Source organism: Pipistrellus kuhlii, unplaced genomic scaffold, assembly GCF_014108245.1.
Source record: "Pipistrellus kuhlii isolate mPipKuh1 unplaced genomic scaffold, mPipKuh1.p scaffold_m20_p_14, whole genome shotgun sequence".
Taxonomy (NCBI): domain Eukaryota; kingdom Metazoa; phylum Chordata; class Mammalia; order Chiroptera; family Vespertilionidae; genus Pipistrellus; species Pipistrellus kuhlii.
This window is the reverse complement of record NW_023425449.1, coordinates 10,056,389-10,081,362: the sequence shown is the minus strand read 5'-3', so window position 1 is coordinate 10,081,362 and position 24,974 is coordinate 10,056,389. Positions and strand designations below refer to the sequence as shown.

The 24,974-nt window shown below is 43.5% G+C and overlaps 1 protein-coding gene across 7 annotated transcripts in view; it reads left to right on the top strand.

Annotated features, from left to right (window-relative positions):
- Positions 1-24,974, top strand: part of GRHL2 (grainyhead like transcription factor 2) — a 115,169-nt gene that overhangs the window by 41,557 nt on the left and 48,638 nt on the right. For 6 of the 7 annotated variants that reach the window (XM_036436686.2, XM_036436687.2, XM_036436689.2 and 3 more), the window contains exons 3-8: positions 6,675-6,742; positions 10,389-10,418; positions 12,132-12,525; positions 16,392-16,447; positions 18,355-18,511; positions 20,502-20,613. In XM_036436686.2, coding sequence (XP_036292579.1) covers positions 6,675-6,742; positions 10,389-10,418; positions 12,132-12,525; positions 16,392-16,447; positions 18,355-18,511; positions 20,502-20,613 — 817 coding nt within the window. The remainder of the gene's footprint in view (positions 1-6,674; positions 6,743-10,388; positions 10,419-12,131; positions 12,526-16,391; positions 16,448-18,354; positions 18,512-20,501; positions 20,614-24,974) is intronic. The other variant, XM_036436691.1, reaches the window with a different exon arrangement.

Here is a 24,974-nt window from a genome sequence, read left to right as displayed (position 1 = left end):
GTGAGATAGCTATAGGCCTTGGTGAAATTGCCCCTATAGCAGTGCAGCCCCTGGCTGAGGTGTAGCAGTCATGGATACCAGCCATGAGCAGCAGCCTCTTGGGCACAGACAGGGGCAGGGGGCAGGGGGCAGGGGGAGGGCCTGAGACGAGGCCTGTGTCCCGGGGGGCACCATCACAGAGCCACAGTGGGGCTCACCTTACAAGCCAGTGTGGGGCTTGCCTATCTTGTTCCCCCAGTAGCCTCTCTGCGGGGGACAGTAGAGAGCTCTGCCAGGATGATGGCTCCAGAGATGACAGTGGCTACTTCCTCAGAGCACTTAACACCTAGACTGGCACATCCACTGTAGTCCCCCAGTGACAGCAAATGCCTTTGACCAGCAGGGGTCTGCTTTTGTCCTGGCATAATGTTCAAAACCTCCTCCTTTAAAGTTACCCCCAGGAAAAAGCCAACGATCTCAGATTCCTTGATGGGCAAGGAGAAGAGTTAGATCTTCTCCAGGGACTTGATCTTCATGTCTTTGTCCATGGTCTTGCCTCTGGGACCTCTGCGGCCACAGTCCTGGCCCTGACCATACCGTGACCCAGGCTTAGATGCCACTGCCAAATCGTGCACCAAAGCCACCGCGGCCTCCCATCCCGGGGCCCTGGCCCTCCAGACCCTTCTGCAGCACCCGCCATTTGTGTTTCCTTGGAGAAGAGGTCGAAGTCTTTTCGCCTACCTTTTTAAACTGTCTCCATAGGCTCACTGCGGGGAGCCCCATCCTGTTTTATGTTTTATAGTTCAGGCAACTAAGTGGGATTTACTCAAGGTCACAGGTCAATTCTGTCTATTTCCCAATGTCTGATCCGTTATACCATTTTAGTTTTCTCAGGCTGCCGTAACAAATTGCCATGACTGGGTGGCCTAAACAACGGATTTTTTTTCTTCTTCTTCTCAGAGTTCTGGAGGCTGGAAGTCTGAGATCACGGTGCTGGTAGGGTTGGTTTCTAGTGAGACCGCTCTTTATTTCTTGCTTGCAGATGGCCATCTTCTTGCTGTGTCCTGACATGACTTTTTCTCTGTATGTGTACTCTGGTGCCTTTTCCTTTTCTTATACGGATATACCGTATTTTTCGGACCATAAGACGCCCCCCCCCCCCCCCCCCCGAAGTGGGGGGAAAAAGTCCCTGCGTCTTATGGTCCAAATATAGCCTACACATATACTTTAAAAAAAAAAGTTTTTTTACTTGCCCGGCTCTGTGTGGTCTCTGTGTGCTTGCCTGGCTCTAAAATGGTTCTAAATGCTGCTGTTTACTTTACAGGGTTGATTACATGTGTTTATGACTGTGATGTTGGGTTTTAATGCACATAAAATATTTTAGGACACTATTTGTTTCAGAATCTTTTTTTCTTCATTTCCCTTCTCTAAAAACTGGTGCGTCTTATGGTCCGGAGCGTCTTATGGTCCGAAAAATACGGTAAGCCCCACTGGATTAGGGCTTAAGACTTCACTTAACCTTAATTACCTTCTTGATGTAAAAAAAAAAGTCCCTATTTCCAAATATAGTCACGCGTGGGTTTAGGGCATCAACTTATGAACTTTGGGAATACACAATTCAGTGTTCCAAAAAAAAAAAAATTCCTTTTGGATTTCCAGGCAAGCTGGCGGTACATGTGGTACTTGCCTCCTCCCACAACCACATCAAAATGACAACTAAACTACACAACAGCCATCACTCAGAACTGCCTGAAATCTGGCTGAATAGAAGCCCGACAACTAAGGAATTAGGAAGAAGCCATTAAGATTGGTAGGAGAGGGGAGACATGGAAAAGGCTGGTCCCACACCCAAGTGTGGCAGATAAAAATCAGGAGGGAGCCCTGGCCAGTCCCATCAGCCCATGCACTGAAGGGTCTCAGGTTCAATTCCCACTCAAGGGCATGTACCTGGGTTGCAGGTTCGATGTGCCCAGTCAGGGCTTGTGTGGGAGGAAACCAATTGATGTGTCTCTCTCAGATCGATCATTCTCTCTCTTTCTCTTCCTCCATTTCTCTCTTCCTCCCTCCCTTCTACTCTCTCTAAAACAATGGAAAAAATATCCTTGGGTGAAGAAAAAAACCCAAAAAACAAAAAAACAAAAGGGAGGGACATGTCAGCTGCAGAAGCCACATACCAGGCCCCCAGCCCAGGGTTCCAGCGCCAGGAAGAGAAGTCCCCATAACTTCTGGCTATAAAATCCAGAAGGGATTGAGGTTGAAGGAGACTGATGCTGCTCGAGTCCCAGGCAGTTCTTCTTCAAGGGCCCCAAATGCACTAACTTAACTCAGACTCACTCCCTCTGAGCTCCAGTGCTGGGGCAGCAGCTTGAAAGGCACCAGAAATATGGAGGAACTGAATTGCTCAGCGTAGGCTGAGAGAGCTGGGAGGGTGGCTTTCTCCCATACAGAAGTGCTGGCAGAGGCCACCGTTCCTTTGATGAGCCCTTCCTCCACACAGAGCCATCAGCCGGGCACCATATCTGACACTCCATCAACCTGGCTATCGCTATGTGCCCCGCCCTGGTGATTCACTGAATCCCTGCCCCACCCAACTTTCAGGCTCACCCAAGCTGTTTCCAGCGGCTCATGCTTCACATTTTCCTAAAATCTCTCAAGCAAGTAGCATCTGGCCTCAGCGTGCCCCCTCTTGCTAAGTGGCTCAGTCCTGCACTAGTAGCAGCTGGCTTTGGTTTGCAGCTTTGCCTCACCCAGGCACCTCCAAGCCCACCACAAATAGCAGCTATCTGCAGATCACTTTGTAGCTCATGCCATGTGGCTCTGGTTAGAACACAGGTGGCAGTTGACCCTGGCCTGCACCTCAGGGGAGGCCCAAAGCCAGTGTATGCAGTGGACAGTTTCAGACCATGTCCAAGTATTACCACCCAACAACCTCTACATGTGACACACTCAAGGGCCGGACTCCTCAGGCATCAGAGCCCTGCTGAATAAGTCCTGCTCTGTGGGGTGGTCCCCTACACAGGTGATGTCCCACTGTGGTTGGAGATCAGTGGCCAGTCGTTGGTGGTCACAGCCAATCCTTACAGCTGATCAGCCTGGGAGTAAATCTCTCCCATTGATGTTCCAGCAATAACCAAGACTCAACTACATGAGGATATACACTTCCCACATGGGCACACTTCAAGTGCCCAGCTTGAGTGATCAGGGAGGCTGTGCCACTGGCCTCAAAACACCTGCTACATTAGGCCAATCTACCAAGCCTCCGGAGAGAAATAGCAGCTCTGCTTAATATATAGAAGCAACACAGGAAGGCTGCCAAAATGAGGAGACAAAGAGACATGTCCCAAATGAAAGAACAGAACAAAACTCCAGAAAAAGAACTAAGCAAAATGGAGACAAGCAATCTATTTACTAGATGCTGAGTCCAAAACACTGGTTATAAGAATGCTCAGTGAACTAAGTGAAAACCTCAACAGCATAAAAAAGGACCAGTAAAAAATGAAGGATACACTAACTGAAATGAAGAATAATTTACAGGGAATCAGGAGTAAAGTAGATGAAGTTAAGAATCAAGTCAGTAATTTGAAATATAAGTAAGCAAAAAACATCCAATCAGAACAGCAAAAAGGAAAAAGAATAAAAAAGTGAAAATAGTAGGAGGAGCATCTGGGACCACTACAAACATACCAACATTTGCATCATGGTGATGCTGGAAGGAAAAGACACAGAGAGAGAACATATTTGAAAAAATGACAGAAAACTTCTCTAGTCTGGTGAAGGAAGTAGTCATACAAATCCAGGAAATACAAAAGTTCCCAAACAAGATGAACACAAAGAGGCACAAGACACAATCATAAGTAAAATGTAAAAATGTAAAATGTAGAAAGTTAAAGACAAAGGGAGAATCTTAAAATCAGTAAAAGAGAAGCAGTCAGTTACCTTCTACAAAGGAGCTGCCATAAGAATGTCAACTGATTTCTCAACAGAAACTTTACAGGCCAGAAGGGATTGATAAGAAATATTCAGAGAGATGAAAAGCAAGGACCTAAAACCAAGATTACTCTACCCAGCAAAGCTATTATTTAGAATCAAAGGGCAGATAAAGAACTTCCCAGACAAGAATAAGCTAAAGGAATTTGTCACCACCAAACTGATATTACATGAAATGTTAAAGGAGAATAAGAAAATAGGACTGTTGCAGGCTGAACCAGGAAACAGGCATTCAGAGAAAACTATATGGCTTTGAGTCCCATGGGATTTATTGTAAAGTCTTTATTTATTTTTTAAAGTTTTTTGAAAAGTGTATTTTTATTTCAGAGAGGAAAGGAGAGGGAGAGAGAGATAGAAACACTAATGATGAGGGAGAATCATTGATTGGCTGCCTCTCGCACATCCCCCAGTGAGGATTGAGCCTGCAACCACAGTATATGCCCTGACTGGGAATCGACCCCTGACCTCTGGATTCATAGCTCAAACTCAATCCTTGAGCCACTCCAGCTGGGCTCGTAACGCCTTTAACGCTTGTTTATATTATAGCAGGTATCAGAATTTCATTACTGAGGCTGAATAATATTCCACTGTATGTATATACCACATTTTGTTTATCCATTCATTTGTACATGGACATTGAAGTTGTTTTCAGCTTTTGGCTATTGTGAGTGATGCTGCTATGAACATGGTTGTGCTGAGGATTGAATTTTATGTTTATATATTATCTTCAGTAGATGATAGGAACAATATTTTATTACTCTCATTTCTACCCAGCATTTAGCAATGCCAGGAATGTTGTATGTAGACTCTCAACATTGACATGTGAATAAAAGGCTTAGAGTTGATTTTATTTTATTTTTATTTAAGAAACTAGGGGCTCAGTGCACGAATTTGTGCACCTTGAAAAGAACTGTGGGCCACAAGGCTGTGGGGGACACAAGGAAGGTCTTGGCCCATGCTCTGGGCCACTGCCTGGCCCCTCCTGCCATGGCTTCTGGTACCATGTGTGCCAGCAGCCCCACTCACACTGCCGCTCCCATGCACTGATGGTGCTGGTTTAACTTACATCCACTGTTGGCACTGGCCCCAGTCGCTTAGTGCCATCAGCGGGTATGAGCTGTGGCTGCCAGCCCCGATTGCCCCTCAGGAGCAGGGAGAGGTGGAGAAGCCTCCAGGGTCCATCAGGATGGGCAGCCACTGCTCACACCCACTGATGAGACTGAGCAACAGAGGCCAGCACCAGGCGCCAGCAGCAGGTACAAGTGCTAGGTCAGACTATGGCACACGCGAGCAAAGAATTTTTAGTAACCACCAGAGGCTCACCCCAATGACAGTGACTGGTGCCCCATCTTGGTCTGGTGCCCCCATTCACTGCTCCACCATCCCACCATGGCTGATGCTCACCATGTTCCATGCACACCCCTAGTGGTCAGCGCATGTCATAGCGACTGGTTGTTCAGCTGTACCGCACTTTGGTCTACGTATTGGCCTTTTTGTTATATAGTATACTTGTACCATACAATCTAAATGCTTCAAAAAATTAACTCATCTAATTTTATTGAAAACTGTGAGATCTAAAACTACCATTAAGTCTGTTTTATAGATAAGGAAAGTGAGGCAGAGTTTAGTTAGTGGTAGAGCTGGAGATTTGAACCCAGACAGTCCAGTCTTTACTCTTAGCCACCATGCTCTTAGCCACGCCTTTCTCTGGAGTGTGCCCATTTCATTTTTTTCTCCTTAGTCCAGTTGACTGGGCTTGCATATGACCCAGGTGAGTGGAAATCTTAAGAATTGCTAGAGGAATTCAGAAGAGAAACACTTCTCATAAATGCTCTTTTATGTCAAAACAGTGAAGACTGCATTTTAGATGCAGAGGAGTTTGGCTAGAAGGAAGATCTAGAAAGAATAAAATAAAACATCCCCTTTCCCCAAAATTATCCAACCAACCAAATCCAAACCTACTATTTCCATGTTTGAAAACTATGGCAGAGATACGCAAACAATCTGAGCTGCAGTAGGGAGGTGAGATGGCGATCAGAAACTGCTGGTGGGGTGTACCTTCTCACAAGTGGTACTTTTTCAATAATGTTTCAGGCAGTATATTAGCATTGTGCTTCTGTAGACAAAAGAATTGTGTTTAGAAGAAAAAACTGTGGAAGCAAGGACCTGAACTATGTAGAGAGGGTGGTAAAGGGTGGTCCAGGTATACCAGACTCTGCTCCCTCACTGGACAGTGCAGCCCCTGCCCAGTTTGCTCCCCTTCATGTCAGCACCTGCAGGCCCTCATCAGAGTAGAGAGTCAGTGCCTATTCCTTAACAGGATACTTGTTGTAACTCCAAGATATGTTTTTTATCTGCTTTAGGGCACAGATGTGTAGATCCATCCTTCATTTATTGTATTCCTTCCCCCCATCCATGCGTAAGGTGGGGAGGGCTGAGGAGCGGCTCAGGTTCAGGACAGTTGTCCATGTCCGTCGTGCACAGCAGAATCATGATTGTGTGGCTCTCCATTTAGCATCACCCCTTTGTGTCTGGTCCCCTGTCATTGCACCTACTCCACCTTTAACCAGCTCCTGGCTATAGCAGATCTGCCGCCTTCCCCTGGAGTGTGACCCATTTCAGTTGTTTTGCTTCTGTTGGAGTCCAGCTCTGCACATGGTCACAGTTGCATCTTTGTAAGTCTCACTGATGGTTTCTGATGGTTCCAGGTTCCTCGAGACAAGAGGCTGCTATCTGTGAGCAAAGCAAGTGACAACCAAGAAGATCAGGACAAAAGGTACCGTGCCATGTAAAGGAATATGCCTGGCTTCCAAAAAACTCTTGTTCTGTGTTTTTGTTTGTTTGCTTTTGTTGTTTTTCAAACAGTACTAAACTACAGGAGAGAGGGTCATAGCCTCTTCTAACTGTGTTTTGGAGTCTGGGCCAAAACCCACTCTCAGTAGAGAGAGAAAATTGCATTTTTGGACTATGCATCCAAAGAGTCACCAGCAGGCTCCTGATATGCATACCCTCTTCCGAGGAAGCTGAAAATCTCCATAGTTAGAGGTGATCTGCTGGCAAGATAGCCCACCACTGAGGTGAGTTTTCTGTCACTCCCACGGCTGTGTAACTGTGATCAGGCTCTTCCGGGGACCAGGCACTTGGAGCTTGCTTTTAATGAGGTAGAGGAAGAGACTCTGTCAGTAGCAGTGGACACGGTCAAGGAGGAAGCACAGGACAGATGTCAGGGAGATCATTGCATCATACACCTTCCCTGCAATCTTGAAATAAGAACCAATTGGAAACCAGGATGCAGTCCTACAGATTGAAATTTAAAAGGAAAATAAAAGTTTTATTTCGGAGGAAGGCAATTGGGGAAGGTGATTTTGAATCCGCAGTCTGTATCGTTTCATTCACGCCTTAGATATGCTTATTCATGTGGTCCCAGGCAGGACTTCAGGCCTCCCTGTTTGGCCTAGATCCCTAACAGCCTCTGCCTTGGCCCCCATCACCTAGGCTTTGTCCAGAAAGAAATCAGACGGCTGGAAGATGGCTGGTTGGTCCGGTTTAATGGCATAGTAGCCTTTTAGTAGTATAGATAGATTATATAGGATCAGATTGCTTAAATGAGGGGAGGGGGAAACTGTTTTCATTAGGAGGAGATACTCTTGGCAGGCAAAATTACATAATCCATATATCTGGACTGATAGCCAGCCATATGCATTGTACTGCCAAACTGGTTATTAAAAAATTGAGCCGCTTTCTTACACCTTACACCAAACAGCTGTTGCCCTTAAAATCCCTCCTCAGCCGCCACCTTAGGTTCTGCCTTTGCAGTTCACCCAGATTAGGTTCTGATTGGTCATTTTCTATGCCAGTCAGCATCAAAAGCTCCACCTCCTAGGCAGCCATTGGCTTCTCACACTTCACCCAGATTTGGTTTTGATTGGTAAGTTTCTATGCCAGTCAGCTTCTCTGGGCCTATTAATGGGGCTGATCAGAGAGGTGAGGTTGATCAGCAGCCCCAGTGAAGTCTGAGAGAAAGAGAGAGGCAAGGGCTTATCAACAGCTGCCACAGAGGCTGTGGATCAGACCCTGCTTCTCTCTGCAGGCTTCTCTTCAGGACTGATCCACAGCCCCCCTTGGCAGTCAGTGCTGGGTTGTGGCACTTGCAGCAGCGACCGGCAGCCAGTGCCTGGTTGCCACGGCAACCCAGCAATGACTTTTCGGTTGGTTGAGTCTTCGATTGTTTTGGATGTTACAGCCCTGGGTTTTTATATATTAGGACTAGCAGTTGGGGCCACCCCACCAACTAGCAGCCCTAAGCTATGCACCATCTCCAAGGTGTATCCCAGCAGATGATTATGACTAGCTGCATCTGATTTGCAGGTCCCCAGGGACCTGCTGATTCCCCACACTGCCCTGGGCCCTGGGTCCCAGATGGCAGTAGTGGTGACAGGGAGAAAGAGGCTGCCACTCTTCAGGTCTTGTAACTTTTCCTCCGTCTAGCCACTTTTTATTAAGCTAAGACTATGCTGCTGCAAGGTCTATGTCAGCAATCATAGAGGGATCTGGAGAAAATGAGTCTCAGATGTGTGCTCTGTCTGCATCATAGTAGACAAAAGAACCATGTTTAATTAGAGCATCTTTTAAAACACCTTTAAAGTGACAGGTGCTCATTGTATTTTAATGGTTATTTTTGTGATTTTAATGGAACACCTTTATGAAAGATGGCAGTGAGGGATACACAAAACCACCTTGTATAGACTAATTATGACTTAGTAGACTCTGGCTGAATGTGATTTGGAAGGGTATCATTTGATCTGCAGTGTATTCATGAATTCAGGTGCCATGTGCTAAAATGATATCATTACAACTCTATACAGAAAGTTGCTTCTTTGGAAAATAGACTTTCAATGATATAAAATCCAAATTTTTTTAAAAAAAAGTATATTGTGAATTGTGTCCAGCCAGGGGTGAACCTGAGGAGGGGTGGTGAAAGTTTAAAGAAGACAGACAAGAGAATACAGTTGGGGCTAGGTAGGATCACTGTGCCTGGATGAGGACACAGTGACACAGCCTGTAAGCCGAAGCTTTATTTTATAGTGAGATCACACAAAGCAAAACAAAGGGAGTGGTCAACCTGGTTACAATGTTCTTGTGAGTTTCAAATCTATTTTGTTACTCAAGCCTTGTTTTGGCAGCACTTGCTACACCTCCCACAGCCCATTAGCTACCTAGGAACAAGGAAGCATAATTGTGCTGGGACTTGTATGTGGCTCTGCCTCAGTCCGAGGCTTGACCCTATAGCCACTTCCTACAATATTGAATGCACCGTTCTTAGAATTGCATTTTTCTGCTTTTATAATATTTGGTTCCATTTTAAATTATATTGCAGGTGAGTCGGTATCTCACAATAATTCTTACTTTGTTTTAATCATCCATATTTTGGGGATGTCTTTCTGAAGTTCTCCTGCACCAGCTTTGAAAGCCAATGCTGTTCTACAGGGACAGAGCTACAGGCTATAGGATGCTGCTGAGCCTGTTATTTCCTCATCCTATACTAATGACTCAGCTAGGCTTGTCCAACCATAAATCCAGTTTTTGTTTACAATTCAGGCATTTTATAGGAATTAAAGAATTAAGAAATGTGGACTAGCCAAAACTGGTTTAGCTCAGTGGATAGAGTGTTGGCCTGCGGACTGAAGGGTCCTGGGTTCGATTCTGGTCAAGGGCATGTACTGTGGTTGTGGGCACATCCCCGGTGGGGGGTGTGCAAGAGGCAGCTGATCGATGATTCTCTCTCATTGATGTTTCTAACTTTCTGTCTCTCTCTTTTCCTCTCTGTAAAAAAATCAATAAAATATATTAAAAAGAAAAGAAAAGAAAAGAAATGTGAACTAAAATGAACTCTTGTAACTATAGAGGAGTTGGTTAACTTGTAATATTTCAGCAAAGCCATTAAGACTCTCCTAGTTCAAAGCCCAGAGGAATGGAAATTGGGTAATTGCTTTGGTAGCTCATAAAGGTAGACCAACACTTCTCCACTCAACTCGCAGGACATTACCCACCAATATTAATAGCTAATCCTCCACAAAAGGGTCGGGGGTAAAATGAGTTTCAGAAATTTTGGCTTACAGTTAAACAGGTGAAGGAAGGAACGCCTGGGGGGCCTTTTACCTTGTTCATGGTGTTTGTGACCCACTGGGGTGGTCTTGTTATGGCAAAGATTTTTGTTTTGTTTTGTTTTGTTTTGTTTTAATGCTGATTTTATCACAGACTCCTTTCTTTGAGGAACATCTATTAACATTCCATGCAAATGTTCTAAATAATGGGGTTTAGGAAATGCTGATAGAAATGGGTGGTCTGGGTTTTGGCATCCTCCAGCTCACTGGATTCAGATTAAACACCATTTCTTCATTTTCACTGTGTCCTATATACAGATTCACCACCTGGTTTGGCCACGAAAGCAGGTGATTACTGAAAGCCAGACTGTTGGTAGACTTACAGTTTTATTCTCTAAAGGGTTATTTTCTAGAATGGTTTGTACAGATCTGTGACAGGCTCGGAGACGTGTAGATATTTTGTGCTGGCTGTGTTCATGTGGAGCCATTCTTTCCTCCAGCTTCACTTTGAAGTTTTATCTGAAAAATCAAAGCTGAAATACCAAGTCCTGCTTGGGAGTTAGGCAAGCTCAGAAGCTAATGGACTTCCTTTATAGAGAGGAGCCAAGAGAGCTCTATTCTTGGAAGAACCAATGTTATTAGCATATTGCTCTCTGTGAGAGATGCCGGTAAGCCCTACAAGGGGCATGCTAGTTTAAATAAAGCAGACATGGGGGATAGGGCTCAGTACAATACAGGTATTTTCTCTGTGATCAATCAGAGGAATCAATAAATAAGTGAGAGGTGGCCTCAGAATTTACTGACCACAAAGACCTTGCTAGTAAAATCATTTTGTTATCAATAATCATCTTCCATTAATGAGTATCTCTCTTCTTCTGCTCTCTCCCAGAATTCTTCAGTATAAATGAAAATATTTTATTCTAGCATGGCAAGAATTAATTTTCTAAATCCTCCTTTCTCTTTGTACCAGCCAGGAGGTCTGAGATCTGAGAGATCTTCTTTTACAGTGACACCACTTCCTTAAGCCCCGGATGTATAATTCAATGTTAAAGCAAGAGTGAGCTCATGTTATTTCTTCATTTAGTGAAAATATTTAAATGATAAATCCTCACTTCTTACTTTTCCTACGATTTCTAAATTTTAGTGTAGCCCACAGGAAAGTGAAAAATATCCTTCTCACCCTCCCTCAAATGACCATGTCAGTTCTCCTGCCTTTTAAAAAATAAAGCTATTTTAAAATGTGTTCTTTTGAAAGTTTTCTACAGAAGAGGACATGTAGTGACCCCCAAATGCCCACCTGATCCTCTTGATTCAGTGGTGATAACGTTTGTTACACTTGCTTAATCTCTACCTTTTCTCTTCCCCTCCTTTTCCTTATTCAGTGGCAAAAGAATTTAAAATAAGTCATGTCATTTTACCTTAACTCCTTCTGGTTTGTATATCTAAAAAAACCCAGGACACTATATATCATCTCAAAATCCTTACCACACCTAACTAAATTAACATACTTTCTTAATATCACCTAACACCCAGTCCATATTCAATTGCCTCAAAAATGCCTCTTTGGTTTGTTCAGATCGGGATCCAAACAAGATCTTCTCATTATAAATTTCTTCTAGTCTAGAATAACCCTTCCATCCTTCTTCCTTTTTCAAGCCTCTGACTTACTGAAGAAGCCAGGTCAGTGAGATGTGCGTGCGGCATTCTGGTTTGTCTGACTGCTTCTTAAGAAAGACTCGTCTAAGTCTTTCCTCCAGCTCCTGTGCTTTCTGAGAGCTGAAGGTTAGATGTAGAGACTTGCTTAGAATTAAGATAAACTTCTTTTTTAAAGTCACAGCACTTTCTAGGTGGGACTGATTGCAGGAGGCACACAGGTGTAGTTGTCCTCCTAGGGGTGCAGAGATCCTTTGGCTCCCGTTGTGAAGTTCCCCATCAGCCTTTCCTCTGAGTATGATACATGCATGCCCGCCGATGATTGCCTGCCTCCGTTATTTTATCACGAGCTGCAAAACGGTGAGCTTCCTAACTCTCTCCTATGCTGGGGTGGGTTTCCACACACAGAAACTGCCTTGGCACCAGCGAAGCCCAGAGCAACTTGAGTGGAGGAGAAAACCGCGTCCAGGTCCTAAAGACTGTGCCTGTGAACCTTTCCCTAAACCAAGACCACCTGGAGAATTCCAAGCGGGAGCAGTACAGCGCCAGCGTCCCCGAGAGCCCTGCCATCATCCCCGTGTCGGGAATCACGGTGGTGAAAGCCGAGGACTTCACCCCGGTCTTCATGGCCCCGCCCGTGCACTACCCCCGGGGGGACGGGGAGGAGCAGCGTGTGGTCATCTTTGAACAGACTCAGTACGGGGCGCCCTCCATGGCCAGCCACGGCACCTACCTCAAGGATGACCAGCGCAGCACCCCGGACAGCACTTACAGCGAGAGCTTCAAGGACGGGACCTCGGAGGTGAGTCCTGCTCTTTCATCAGTAGCAAGAACCTAAATCCAGAACCCCAGTTAACTTTACTTTATTTATTATTTTTTTAAATATATTTTATTGATTTTTTACAGAGAGGAAGAGAGAGGGATAGAGAGTTAGAAACATTGATGAGAGAGAATCATCTATCAGCTGCCTTTTGCATCACCCCTACTTGGGATGTGCCCACAACCAAGGTACATGTCCTTGACTGGAATTGAACCTCGGACCTTTCAGTCCGCAGGCCGATGCTCTATCCACTGAGCCAAACCAGTTTCGGCAAACTTTTTTTTTTTTTTTTTTTTTTTTTTAATTTAAAAACAAATTTAAGACCTGTTGAGGTTTTTATTTTTTAAAATATGTTTTTATTGATTTTAGAGAGTGAGGAAGGGAGAGGGATAGAGAGAGAGAGAGAAACATTGATGAGAGAGAAACACATCTCTTGGCTGTCTTCTGCACACCCCCACTGGGGATTGAGCCATAGCTGCAACCAGGCAACCCAGGAAAGCGTCCCCACTGGGAATCAAACCAATAACCTCTTGGTTCATGGGTCAGTGCTCATTGCCCACTGGGATCCTCAGCTAACTTTTGTCCTCTATTTACTTTTAAAGTGGGATAAATGAATTGAGCTGTGAGTTGATGGCTCTTTTTAAAAATGTGTTTGTATCTTTTATTATGAGCAGGTTTTAATAAACCATTGGTCTAGGCATGTGGAGGAATATTTTTTTTTTTTGACTCTTAGATGACAGATTCCTTTGTTTTAGTTTTGATCTTAAAAATTAAATATAAGGAATGAAGAGATTTTCATGTGGAAACTTTCTATTTTTTAAAGTTTTTACCTTGTCCTCTTCTAGTTTGTAACCTTCTCAAAGGGTAGCTACAGTTGTCTGCCTATTCTTTAAAACAACAACAACACACAATATAACTTTCTATGACCTTGTCTGATTGAATATTCAAGAAAGAATTTGTATTTTCAATAACCAAGTGTGTGTATATGTGTGCTTTGTACCTATTCTCCTGTGCCCATAGAATTTGTAGAAACAATGATCGCTGCTGGCTTGTTTGTTTTAGAATCACTCCACATGGGAATGTGAAGTACATGCTTTTTCACCAAAGGTCTGCCCTGATGTTTTTCTTATGTGGTGTAGAAATATTCCATTAGTCACAGAAGAGCCCATGGATGTTGTCCAATGTCAACGAACCATCCTGCTATTTGGGGGATGTGTTATCAGTTGTGTTTGTGTTGTAGATAAAGAGGCTGGTGAAAGGAAGCTATTGTAGTTGGGGTTTTATTTTTAGGTGCATGAGAAAGTAACTTACCAGAAACTATATATGAAGATTATTCCCACTGAATTTGGAATAGTTGGAATATTTTAGCTGCTCTCATAGTCTTGGAAATCAGTGTTTACCTTGCATATTGTATTTCAATCTGGCTGTGAATGTAATGGAATGCTCTATTATGATCTTTAGCTGTGGCATGGCCAACATTATATTGTAGATTAGGTGAGCTCAGGAACCTCACCAAGGAAATTTCACTAAGGGAAGGTTGTCTAAAATTTAGTATTCTTTTAGGAATATTATTAAAATGTCTAAGACCCATGTTGAATGAGCAGATTTCATTCTCTAATAGAGACTGACTCGTGTGTGTGTGTGTGTGTGTGTGTGTGTGTGTGTGTAGTGGTATCAGGAAAGGAGTAATTTGACCTAAATAATTAAGAAATATATAGATGCACTACATCAAATCACAGTAAGGTATGGCGATCTTGGCTGTCAGCTTGCCTTTAGGCAACCTACAAATTATATCAAAAGATGCCCAAACAGTTATAAAGCATTGAAGCATTGTAACTGTAGCCAGAATGGACCAAGCATTTTGGTTCTATTATAATTCTTCATACTACTAAATCATTTAGGGCCATGTGACCCATTAGTATGACCATGTCCCATAGAGGATGGTGATATATTCCAAGTGGACTCTACATTTAAATTTTTTTTTAATTTGAAAGACAGTGTAACAGAATTAAGGGAAAAAATTTAAACTTGAGAACAGTAATTCTGTGTCTAAAACATATCAACTATTTTTTTTTCATAGTTCTTGTTCATATGCACTGATAGTTACTGAAGTGATTCTTTATTTCAGTCAGCATATGGATAGTCTCTTTGAGTCCGAACAATTGTATTATATCACACCTTTTCATATCACCCGGGGGATTAGAATCAGGGGGATTAGAACCATAGACCTTAGGAGCCCAATATGTTTTAGTAGGCTAGCCTGTCCTCAGGCTGCAGAGCTCTATGGCATGACAATAAATTTATTCAAAGCCATGTTTATTAATACTGGTTCACTATGTATTGTTGCAGGTTATTACCGTACATATTCCTTCAAAGACTTTGGAAACACAGCCCCTCCATCTCTAAAATACTTCCTTAAGTATCTTTCCCTTCTTGCTCTCCTCCTACTCCAAATATTCCTATTTCTTAACTGTACTAAGTATAAGTACCTTTTCATAAATTCGTCCTGTTCAGTAGAACTTTCTGCAGCGATGGAAATTGTCTTTCATGCTGTCCCAGATGGCAGCCACTAGTTCCATGTGTCAATGAGGTATTGGGAAGGTGGCTGCTTGACTGAGGAACGGAATGTTTAACTTTATTTAATTCTAATCGACTTCAGCACATTTGGCTCGTGGCTACTGTAGATGCTCAGGTCCTTCCATCATAACCGGGGCAGGCCTGTGTCCTTGACTCCATCCACGAACCACATTCGTACCTATCATTTTGTCCTGGTGGTCCTCTCTCACCCGGATTACTTTCTTTTAATTTCTTCACTAAACCCAGGTTCTCTTTGGCTTCCAAGGGTCAGAGCGAAGGTCACAGTCTCCATGAACTCTAATATTGCTGGTTTTCCTTTCCTGGCAGTGCCCGTTCTGCACTTTTCCAGAGTTAGTCATAGTTAGTCATTTGCTGTAATTTTGTTGTTGTTTTTTGTTGTTGTTGTTGTTGTTGTATTATTGTTTCTTTTCATGTGAATTTACCCATCTCCTCCACCAATTTTTATCTCTCTGGGGACAGTACAGTGCCTTATAATTTTTCTATATTTTCTCCTAGCACCAAGAAGATGATAAAGCCTCAAAAAATCCCCATTAAATGCTTTGCTGATTGATTGATTGATTGTACAAGAAGCTTAAATCTGAATCTTTGATTCTCTGTCATGAACAAATGGCTTCTCAAATAGCTTTCCAGAGCAAATTAAGTCTAAAAAACCAAGATTCCACTGTATCACGCTTACTGTTCTTCTACTTTATTTGCATATTTAGTCCTTCTAATCACTATAAGCAGGCATTTTACAGATGGAGAAAATATGGCACTTGCCTCAGTTCACACAGATAGCAGGCAGGAGAGCTAGAACTTAACCTTACACAGTCTTGCTCTAGAAACTATGCTCCAAATCTCTCTACTATGATGCTTGGACTATGATGTGTGTAATTACTGTCCCAGTAACTCAGATTCTATGACTTGGAATAAGCATTAGAGGTAATAGGCAGTGGAAGAGCTGTTGTATGTTTGAGGAAACAGTCTCCAGATCCTGCAGACACTCTAAGGACACACCTGCAGACCCGTGAGTAATACACAGAGCACACATGCTTTTTGGTGAAGATAGTTCCCACTGTGCAGGTGACATGTGGGTTCTGTGCCCACAGGGTGGTCCCTTTCACTGCAGTTGAGAATGTAATGCCAAACAACATATAATTCTCCTTTCTAAAGTGAGAACAAAGCAGTTCAGATACATTTATCACTTTTTAAATTTTGTAATAATGATCTCACTTCTTGGTTTTAATTTCCATATCTTGGATATTTTGTAGAAATTTCGAAGTGCTTCAGTCGGAGCTGAGGAATACATGTATGACCAGACATCAAGGTAGGTTACCAGGAGATGCCCCTGGAAACTGATGAACGGATAAGCCTTTCAATGTACCCCCAACCCCTAGCTGGCTTGGCTCAGTGGATAGAGCGTCGGCCTGCGGATTGAAAGGTCCCAGGTTCGATTCCGGTCAAGGGCACATGCCCAGGTTGCTAGCTCAATCCCCAGTAGGGGTTGTACAAGAGGCAGCCAATTAATGATTCTCTCTCTTCATTGATGTTTCTATTTCTATCTCCCCTTTCCTCTCTGAAATAAATAAAAATATATTTTTTAAAAAAACAACAAAAGAAAGTAAATGTACCCCCAAGTTATACTTTCTAACCTTTAAAAAAATACTTTTTTTTAAAATTATTGATTTGAGAGAGGAAGGGAAAGGGCTAGAGAGATCCCTGAAATTATATTCAGAACCATTTATGTTTATATGTGTGTTTTGTTTTGTTTTTCTGGGAAAGCACATATAAACATTTTTTCCCATTTTTCAAGCAGTCTGTGCCCTAGACAAGATGCAAGCTACTGGTGTAGGCACTCCTTAATATCCTGTCCAGGCTGCAAATTTTATGATTCAGTGGCTATATTGGAATTGCTTTTTCTATACAAAATGACAGTGGAATTGATTCTGTCTTGAATGATTTATTTCCCACCTTGGTCTAAGACATATTCTGGAATTTTTTTAGTTTATCAGCTTATGCCTATGATTTTTATCATGTAAGAGGAATATTATTCTGTCCTTCAAATGGTTTCTCATTATAAAAGTTAAAAAAAATTGACATTGCAAAAATGTTCAACACAGGAAGCAAGAGTTGCCAGTAATCTTGTAAGCCATTTTAAGGGCTAAAAAAATAGACTCAATGAAGAGATTCTGATGATTCAGAAAAATACAGTTTTTGTTATTGTGTCGGCAGTGGGAGCCGTCCTGTGGTGTAGCAGCAATAAATATTTCTGAATGAGCATGTTTAAAGAGATTATGATTCTTTAAACCTGCTGCTCATTTTAAACAATTGATATTTTTTTCAAAGGTGGGGAAAAGAGTGTTTTTGTTAAGTTAAATCATATTTTTTAAATATTAGGGCAATCATTTAGGGCAACAATTTGTAATCTTTTTCTGTAATGGGCTACCTAGTAAATATTTTAGATTTGGTGGCTATGCAGTCACAGCCACTCAGTTCTCCTGTGCAGTGTGAAAGCCATCCACATTCACTACATGAAGGAACATAGCTGTGTTCTAATAAAACTTTATTTACAAAAACAGCCAGTGAGCTGAATTTGGCCCATGGACCATTTCAGTTTGCACATACCTGTCACGAGTGCTTTTGCAGGCTTAGAAAACAAAACACACACACACACACACACACACACACACACACACACACAAAATTCTCCCAGTTATGGAACTAGATGTTTATTAATGAATGTTTTGAGCTTTGGGTTTTCACATTTTGAAGCTTTTAAAAGCAAACTATATTTGCAATATCTTGTTGAGACAAAGGGAAGGTGATTTACATGTATATGAATTGAACAAAAACATTCACACACTTGGTTTGGGACTAGGATAAAAGCAGCAGGCTCTATACATTCTTAAACTTCAGGCATTGCCTATTGCCAGCTAACACCCAATAGAGGTTTTCCCAGCACGGCCTCGCACCCTTGGCCAAGCACATCATGGACTTCCTCCCCTTCCAAACCATCTGGTTTATGGGCCGCTATTAAGAATGCTGTCCGTATACACTGTGCTAGCAGTGACCTTTGGTCTGGTCTCATCTCTTTTGCCATATGCTGTGTTTTGTCTCCGAAACAGAGTAAATATTGGTTAATATTCATACAAAGTGATAATCAATGTGAAATGAAATTGATCAGTAGTGTTCGGGTGAGTGACTCTGACCCCCGTTTGCTTTTTCTGTTCACAGCAGCACGTTTCAGTATACCCTGGAGGCCACCAAGTCTCTCCGCCAGAAGCAGGGGGAGGGCCCCATGACCTACCTCAACAAGGGGCAGTTCTACGCCATCACGCTCAGTGAGACTGGCGACAACAAATGCTTCCGACACCCCATCAGCAAAGTCAGGGTAAGGGCCGCAGTTTCTTCAGGAAATCAGAGGGATCAGAGGAATGCAATCGCTGCCTCTGAGCCTTGTGGGAAGGGTGTGGAAAAAAATTCTAAAATAAATAACTCCAGAACAAATGTCAGAGAGTTGGGGCAAGAGAACTTATTGGCTCGTGGTTTATCATTTTAATCAGTAACCAATAAGCCCCGGGGAAGGGACGTGGTTGGGACATGCTTTCTGAATGTATCCAAGGAATTTTCCCAGCTTCATTCATGGCCTTGTGTGCTCGCTACCGAGCTGCTGCTGTTGTTTTTAATCAGTTGATTTAAATTTTTTCAAGTGAGGAGCTGTAAGTCAGAACACATTTCTACATGTTTTGCTGCTGCTTTCTTTTCTGTAAAGGAGAAGGCAATTCATCTGTGACCCCAGACCCTTTGCAGCTTTGGTTAAAAGCCCTCGCGGCCCAGCGCTTACTCAGGAGCCCAGGGGAGAGGCGTGCTGTGATCCCTCCCAGGAGTGACGTGGAGGAATTTTCACGTTCATGGTGCTGGTCCGATGTGTGGGAAATGAAAGTGCCCTGGAGGCCTGCCAGCTTCTGGCACTCTCGCTGCTGCCAAGAAGGGAGGGAACCGTAATCCCTCACTACTGAAAAGGAAAAGTAGAGCAGAAGCTCTGGAAAGAGTTCGGAGGACTTTCCTGCCCTGTTGTAAAATGCTTTGTGCTCCCAGTGTGTAAAATGCTACAGAGGAGAAAGGATTCAGGAATATCACAAATCAATGACATAGTCTTATGGAGTGTCTAAGAAGTATGTTGGATGTGGAGTGAGAAGGGAGAGTCATATCCCTGATACTGTAATGAGGGTTCTTTGAGCTGGTTTATTTGTTTGTTTTTCGTATCCTCTTCATTGTCTAAAGGACAGTGAATTAACAGGTACAGTATCTAGCTTCATGAGGTTGTTTATAATTGAGAACCGAAAGGTGTTTTTGGATTATGAGTTTCTATTGAAACAAAAAAAACATAGTTGACCTTGTATCGTTTGGTCTATCAAGTATCTGTGAAGTGCATTTGTACTCGTCATGTGAACTCATCTTTTAATTTTCCTCTCATTACTTTAACATTTCTCTCATTAACCCAGTGTTCCAGCCTCAGGCACTTAATTAGGCCAGAAACAGATATTTCCTCCTTTATAAATGGTGCCAGATTCTATATTTAAGGATAAGAAATTTCAAAAATATGCTTGTTTTCAGTACCAGAAAAATATTTTTTTTTGTATTCCTACTTACCTCAAAAAGTATTAAGTTTGCTAGTAATTAGTTTATCTGGTTGTTTATGACTTAGGTTAAAGATGATGTAGGATTTTTTCCCCCCTATATGCTCTTTTCATTTCCAATCATTTTTAAAACATTTTTATTGATTTTAGAGAGGAAAGGAGAGGGAGAGAGATATAGAAACATCAATGATGAGAGAGAATTATTGATCGGCTGCTCCTACACACCCCACACTGGGGACTGAACTTGTAACCTGGGATGAGCCCTGAGAGGAATCGAACCATGACCTCCTGGTTCAGACTCTGAGCCACGCTGGCTGAGCTCCAATTATTTTTTTAAGTAGGCTCACTTTATTTATTTTAAAATATATCTTTATTGATTTCATAGAGGAAGGGAAAGAGACAGAGAGATAGAAACATCAATGATAAGAGAGAATCACTGATTGGTTGCCTCCTGGACATCCCCTACTGGGGATTGAGCCCGCAACCCAGGCATGTGCTCTTGACCAGAATTGAATCCAGGATCCTTCAGTCCAAAGGCTGATGCTCTACTTATTGAGCCAAACTAGCTAGGGCAGTAGGCTCATTTTAAAACAAAACCATGTAACTGAGCATGTCTGGGCTTTTGTAAAGCAAGAAAAGCAGCATTACAGAAATGCACCTCTGGTAGGACTTTCTGAAGAGACCGTGTGAGCACCCAAGGCCCAGAACAAAAGGTAAGTTCCATTATCCTTGCCTCCGCAGAGCGTGGTGATGGTGGTCTTCAGTGAAGACAAGAACCGAGACGAGCAGCTGAAATACTGGAAATACTGGCACTCTCGGCAGCACACGGCGAAGCAGAGGGTCCTCGACATCGGTGAGTTGACCTCGGCCTCCCTGCGTGGTCTTTGGCGAGCTGATAAGTTGCCATGATGCACAGAAGGTCCGCAGCACAGAAGTCAAAGCCAGGACCCACGCAGCTCTCGTGACGAGCCAGGCACCAGGCGAGGCACTTCTCCTTTGCCACTACATTTAGTGCCAATCAGGCTGAGAAGTCGAAATTGGGCTGAGTGAAAAGCAATTTCATCGTAAGAAAGGCAACTGTGTCCCATCCATAATGGTAATATATTTAGATTTGCAAGAGCCGTGTCCATGTCTAAGCAGGTTGTGTGAACTCTGATCCCTCGGTGAGGTGAATGAAACAGGCTAGAACTCCCTATCCAGGCAGGTACCTTAAAGCGCAGTAGGTACCTGCCTGGATAGGGAGTTTTACCCTGTTTCCCCGAAAATAAGACAGTGTCTTATAATTTTTACTCCCAAAGATGCACTAGGTCTTATTTTCAGGGGATGTCTTATTTTTCCATGAAGAAGAATACGGTACACATTTATTGTTAAATGAAAATAAAGGAAATTTATTACCTGTATCCGGTACGGTAGTATGGTAGTTGTCAACACAAACCAGACAAACTGAATCCTACAGTATCAAGAATTTACTCATTTATTCAGTGACAATCATGTCATCATCATCTGGAACATCATCAAACAATCCAATTCCTGAATTTCCTGGTGAATTTCTTTCAGAATCAGTGGACCAAATCTCTCATGTTAGGCCTTATTTTCGGGGGATGCCTTGTATTTCACTCAGAAGGAAACCTATAAGTAGGTCTTATTTTCGGAGGATGTCTTATTTTCAGGGAAACATGGTAGTTCTCCAATTCTCCGTCCAGTGTTCCTTCACTCTAACACACGTCTTGTGCCAATAGTACTACGTGGTTAGGCAATGAGACCTTTGAGAGACCTTCCCTGGCATTGAGAAGTACTGAATCTGCCCAGTGCATTTTCTGGAGGCTGTATACTCCTAAGCACAATGTCTGTCCCCCAGAGACCTGAGGTCCCTCCATGACACTCAGGGTCCAGGCAGGGGAGCAGAGCCCATGCCCAATGGAGCCATGAAGGTGATTCGTTGCAAAGGTTGGAAGAGCTGGAGGCACCCTGGGGCAGTCCAGAGATGAGCAGCTGCAGGAATCTGTTGCTCTTACCCACAAGGCTGGAGGATCAAAAGGAGTAGGGAGTGGTGGGTGTTGGAGATGTCATCCAGAAAGAGCTGGAATGATGGTGGGGCTGCCTCAGCAGGAGCCGTGGCCACAGAGGGACCTGCTTTCCAAAAGGAGGTAGAACACCAGGGGAGTTTCTGCAGAGACTTCTCTCAACACCAAGAGCATGGAGGCGAAGGAGTGCCCGGGCGCTCCCTGCCTCTGAGTCTCCCACAGATGCAGGTTCAGAAACCAACCTCTGAGGCCCAGAGCAAAGCAGGGAAGTCAGGATTGGAGATAACAGTTTCTAGAAATTACTCAAAAACACAGGCAGTAATAGACGTGTCTCTAAGTAATGTGTAGCATGTTCCATGCTGTTTCCACAAGCAGCAGGTAATTTCTCATGTATAGGCTTCAGTACTCCGACCTGCAGACTAAGAGGCTGCATGCAGTCCCAGGGAGGGCAGAGAAGGTGGAGGATTCCCGAGCAATTACATCAGAAGGATGTTTGCACACGTTCTATCTTCCCCTGGCTTGGAACGCTTTGATTAATGGCAGAGAGGTTAGTGACTAAGTTAAGCTGAGAGACTCATGGTAGAGCATATTAAAACTAATTACTGGTTTACCCTGCAAAGTGTTTGTGCCACTCTTTACCTCACACCACACACACACACACACACACACACACACACACGCACGCACGCACACGCACACGCACAAGCGCGCACAAGTGCACACACCCTCAAACATATCTTCTATTAACGAGTCCCACATCTTTAATAAACGAGGAAATGGAGCCTAGAGAGGCTTGCTGACCTACCATCCTAAGAGACGTGTCCCCATTAATTAGTGCGTGAGCTGAGATAAGAACAGTCTTGTTCGCCCAGGTCATGCACTGAACCTCCAAGACGGACTGGCTAGGACACGGGTTTGGAGATACTTGCCTTAACCTGCGTGGTAGCCAATCTGCAAGGAGCCGAGGACCAATTTTATTTTATTTGAAAAGTTAACCTTATAATTATTACCCAAGAAAATGAGAGGAGCATTTAAATAGAAATGTGGACTAGGTCCAACTAAGGCAAATAATAAAAGCATGTGACTGGCATACCTGTTTTTTTCAACTTGGATATTATTACAGGGTTTGCTTTTCTTAGACTGAAGAATGATTCCTCAGCTCCCATAGGACTTCAGATCTCTCTCTTCTTCATTGCCTCCTGCCTGCCTTCAGACTTTTCTCTCATAGAGTCCTACACACACACACACACGCACGCACGCACACACGCTCATGCGCACCCACTGGGTGAATGACAATAAGTGGAGTGACCTAGTTTAGCACAGTGGGAGCCCTTGGAAAAATATCTGAAACCAGACAAGTCACAAAATGAAGCTACCGATCGAGTCTACTCAAACATTGGGGTAATTCCCAAACCACGTTCAGGGGCGGGCACATTTTTCTATTTGTTCCCTTTCAAGCAGAGAAGGAAAATTAGACATTGGACCATGAATTCAACTTCATAGAAAGAAAGCCAGAAGCCACCACAGATAAAGTGAGGCACACTCACCTGGACTTGTCCTCTTGTGGACCCAATTAAGAGTCACTTAACTGCTTCACGGTGTAGGTGTTCTAAAAGAATGAACGTGGCCGGGTTTGCACCTTCAGAATGGGTGGTCTGGATAAGGTACTCGGATGGAACCCACAAGCATCTACAAATAAGCATCATTACTTGAGGGTCACAGTAATGTAGCCATTATTGGAATACTTTTGTAGTTAAATTGTGAGATCTGCCCTGTGCTCTTTAGTCAAGCTTTCTCTTTGATTTGGGTCCACAGTCATCTTTCCCTGTAGGTGATTATAATACATCAGCATGTACGAGCTACATTGTTAATATTAATCCTGTAATTTTCCGCGGGTAATTGGCAGGCAATTATAGCACATCTTCGGCTATGAATGTGTGATTATAGGATTTTCATTTGTGCCCTCTTACAGATCTGTTTCTTAGGAGCCAGTTTTTAAAATTGGGCCCTGTTGATAGAAGTTGTATATTAAGGCAAAGCTTTCCATGAAAACGTAGGTTCCAACGAAATCGACACATTTCTTCAAGTCTTGTTCTAAATGGTTTTCCCTGAGAGTTCAGAGAGAAGCCTATGAGAAGGCAGGTTGCGCTGACCACTGGGCACAAATGCAAGCATTTCTAAAAGTTGAATCTTAGGTCAGGCAGCATATATTAATTTTCAGTATTTGAGCCATGGTGGGTTTTCAGTTACTCCATGCACGTTTCTGTGTGAGTCCTAGAAGCTCATTTTGTTGAGGACAATAGCTTTTGGGGGTGGGGAATGGGGGGTAGGGATCACTTCCTCCTCGGCAGCAGCTGTGCCTGGGATGATCGGGGCGTCCTGATAGAATTTTCTAGACGCTCTGGAAAGGGTCCAGAACAACGCCATGGTTCACCAACTGTGGGGTGACCAGGTCAGCTGGGGGTGGGCAGTGGCAACCAAATGACTGAAAAGCAGGCTGCATGGGGCAACCAGACCAGCAAGGGGGGCAGTTAGAGGTGACCAGGCTGGTGGGGAGGGGGGGAACAGTTGGGGGTGAGCAGGCCATCAGGAGGGGCAGTTAGGGGTGATCAGGCAGGCAGGCAGGTGAGCAAATAGGAGCCAGTGGTCCCAGATTGTGAGAGGGATGTCTGACTGCTAGTGGTTTTGGTTGATCCCACAGGGGTCCCGGATTGGAGAGGGTGCAGGCTGGGCTGAGGGGACACCCCTATCCCTCTCCTCCCCCCATGTGTACAAAATTTTGTGCACCAGGCCTCTAGTTAGTTAATAAACCTTTTCTGCTGTATAGTTTCCTTTCTGCTGATGATTTAAAAACCCTGAATAATTCAACAGAAGGAATGCTCCAGAGAGGATGGTGGGAGAATCTGTTTTAATGAGAGGGTGAAATAACTCCTTAAAGAGATACACACACACACACCTAAAACTACTTCATAGATCCACTGTATTTAATACTGTAAAATGTTTATTCCTGTCCTCTCTCCCCTTTTTCACATTTACTGGGCACCACATTCTTTCCCCCCCTACTTGGTGGGACTTTTCCTTTATTGTTAGCTATATAAGATCATGCTTTCATCTCAAACACTTAACCCAGGCTTTTCCTTGATTTCATGTGTTTTGCTTGGGGCCCGACTATTTTCCTTCTTCATTGATT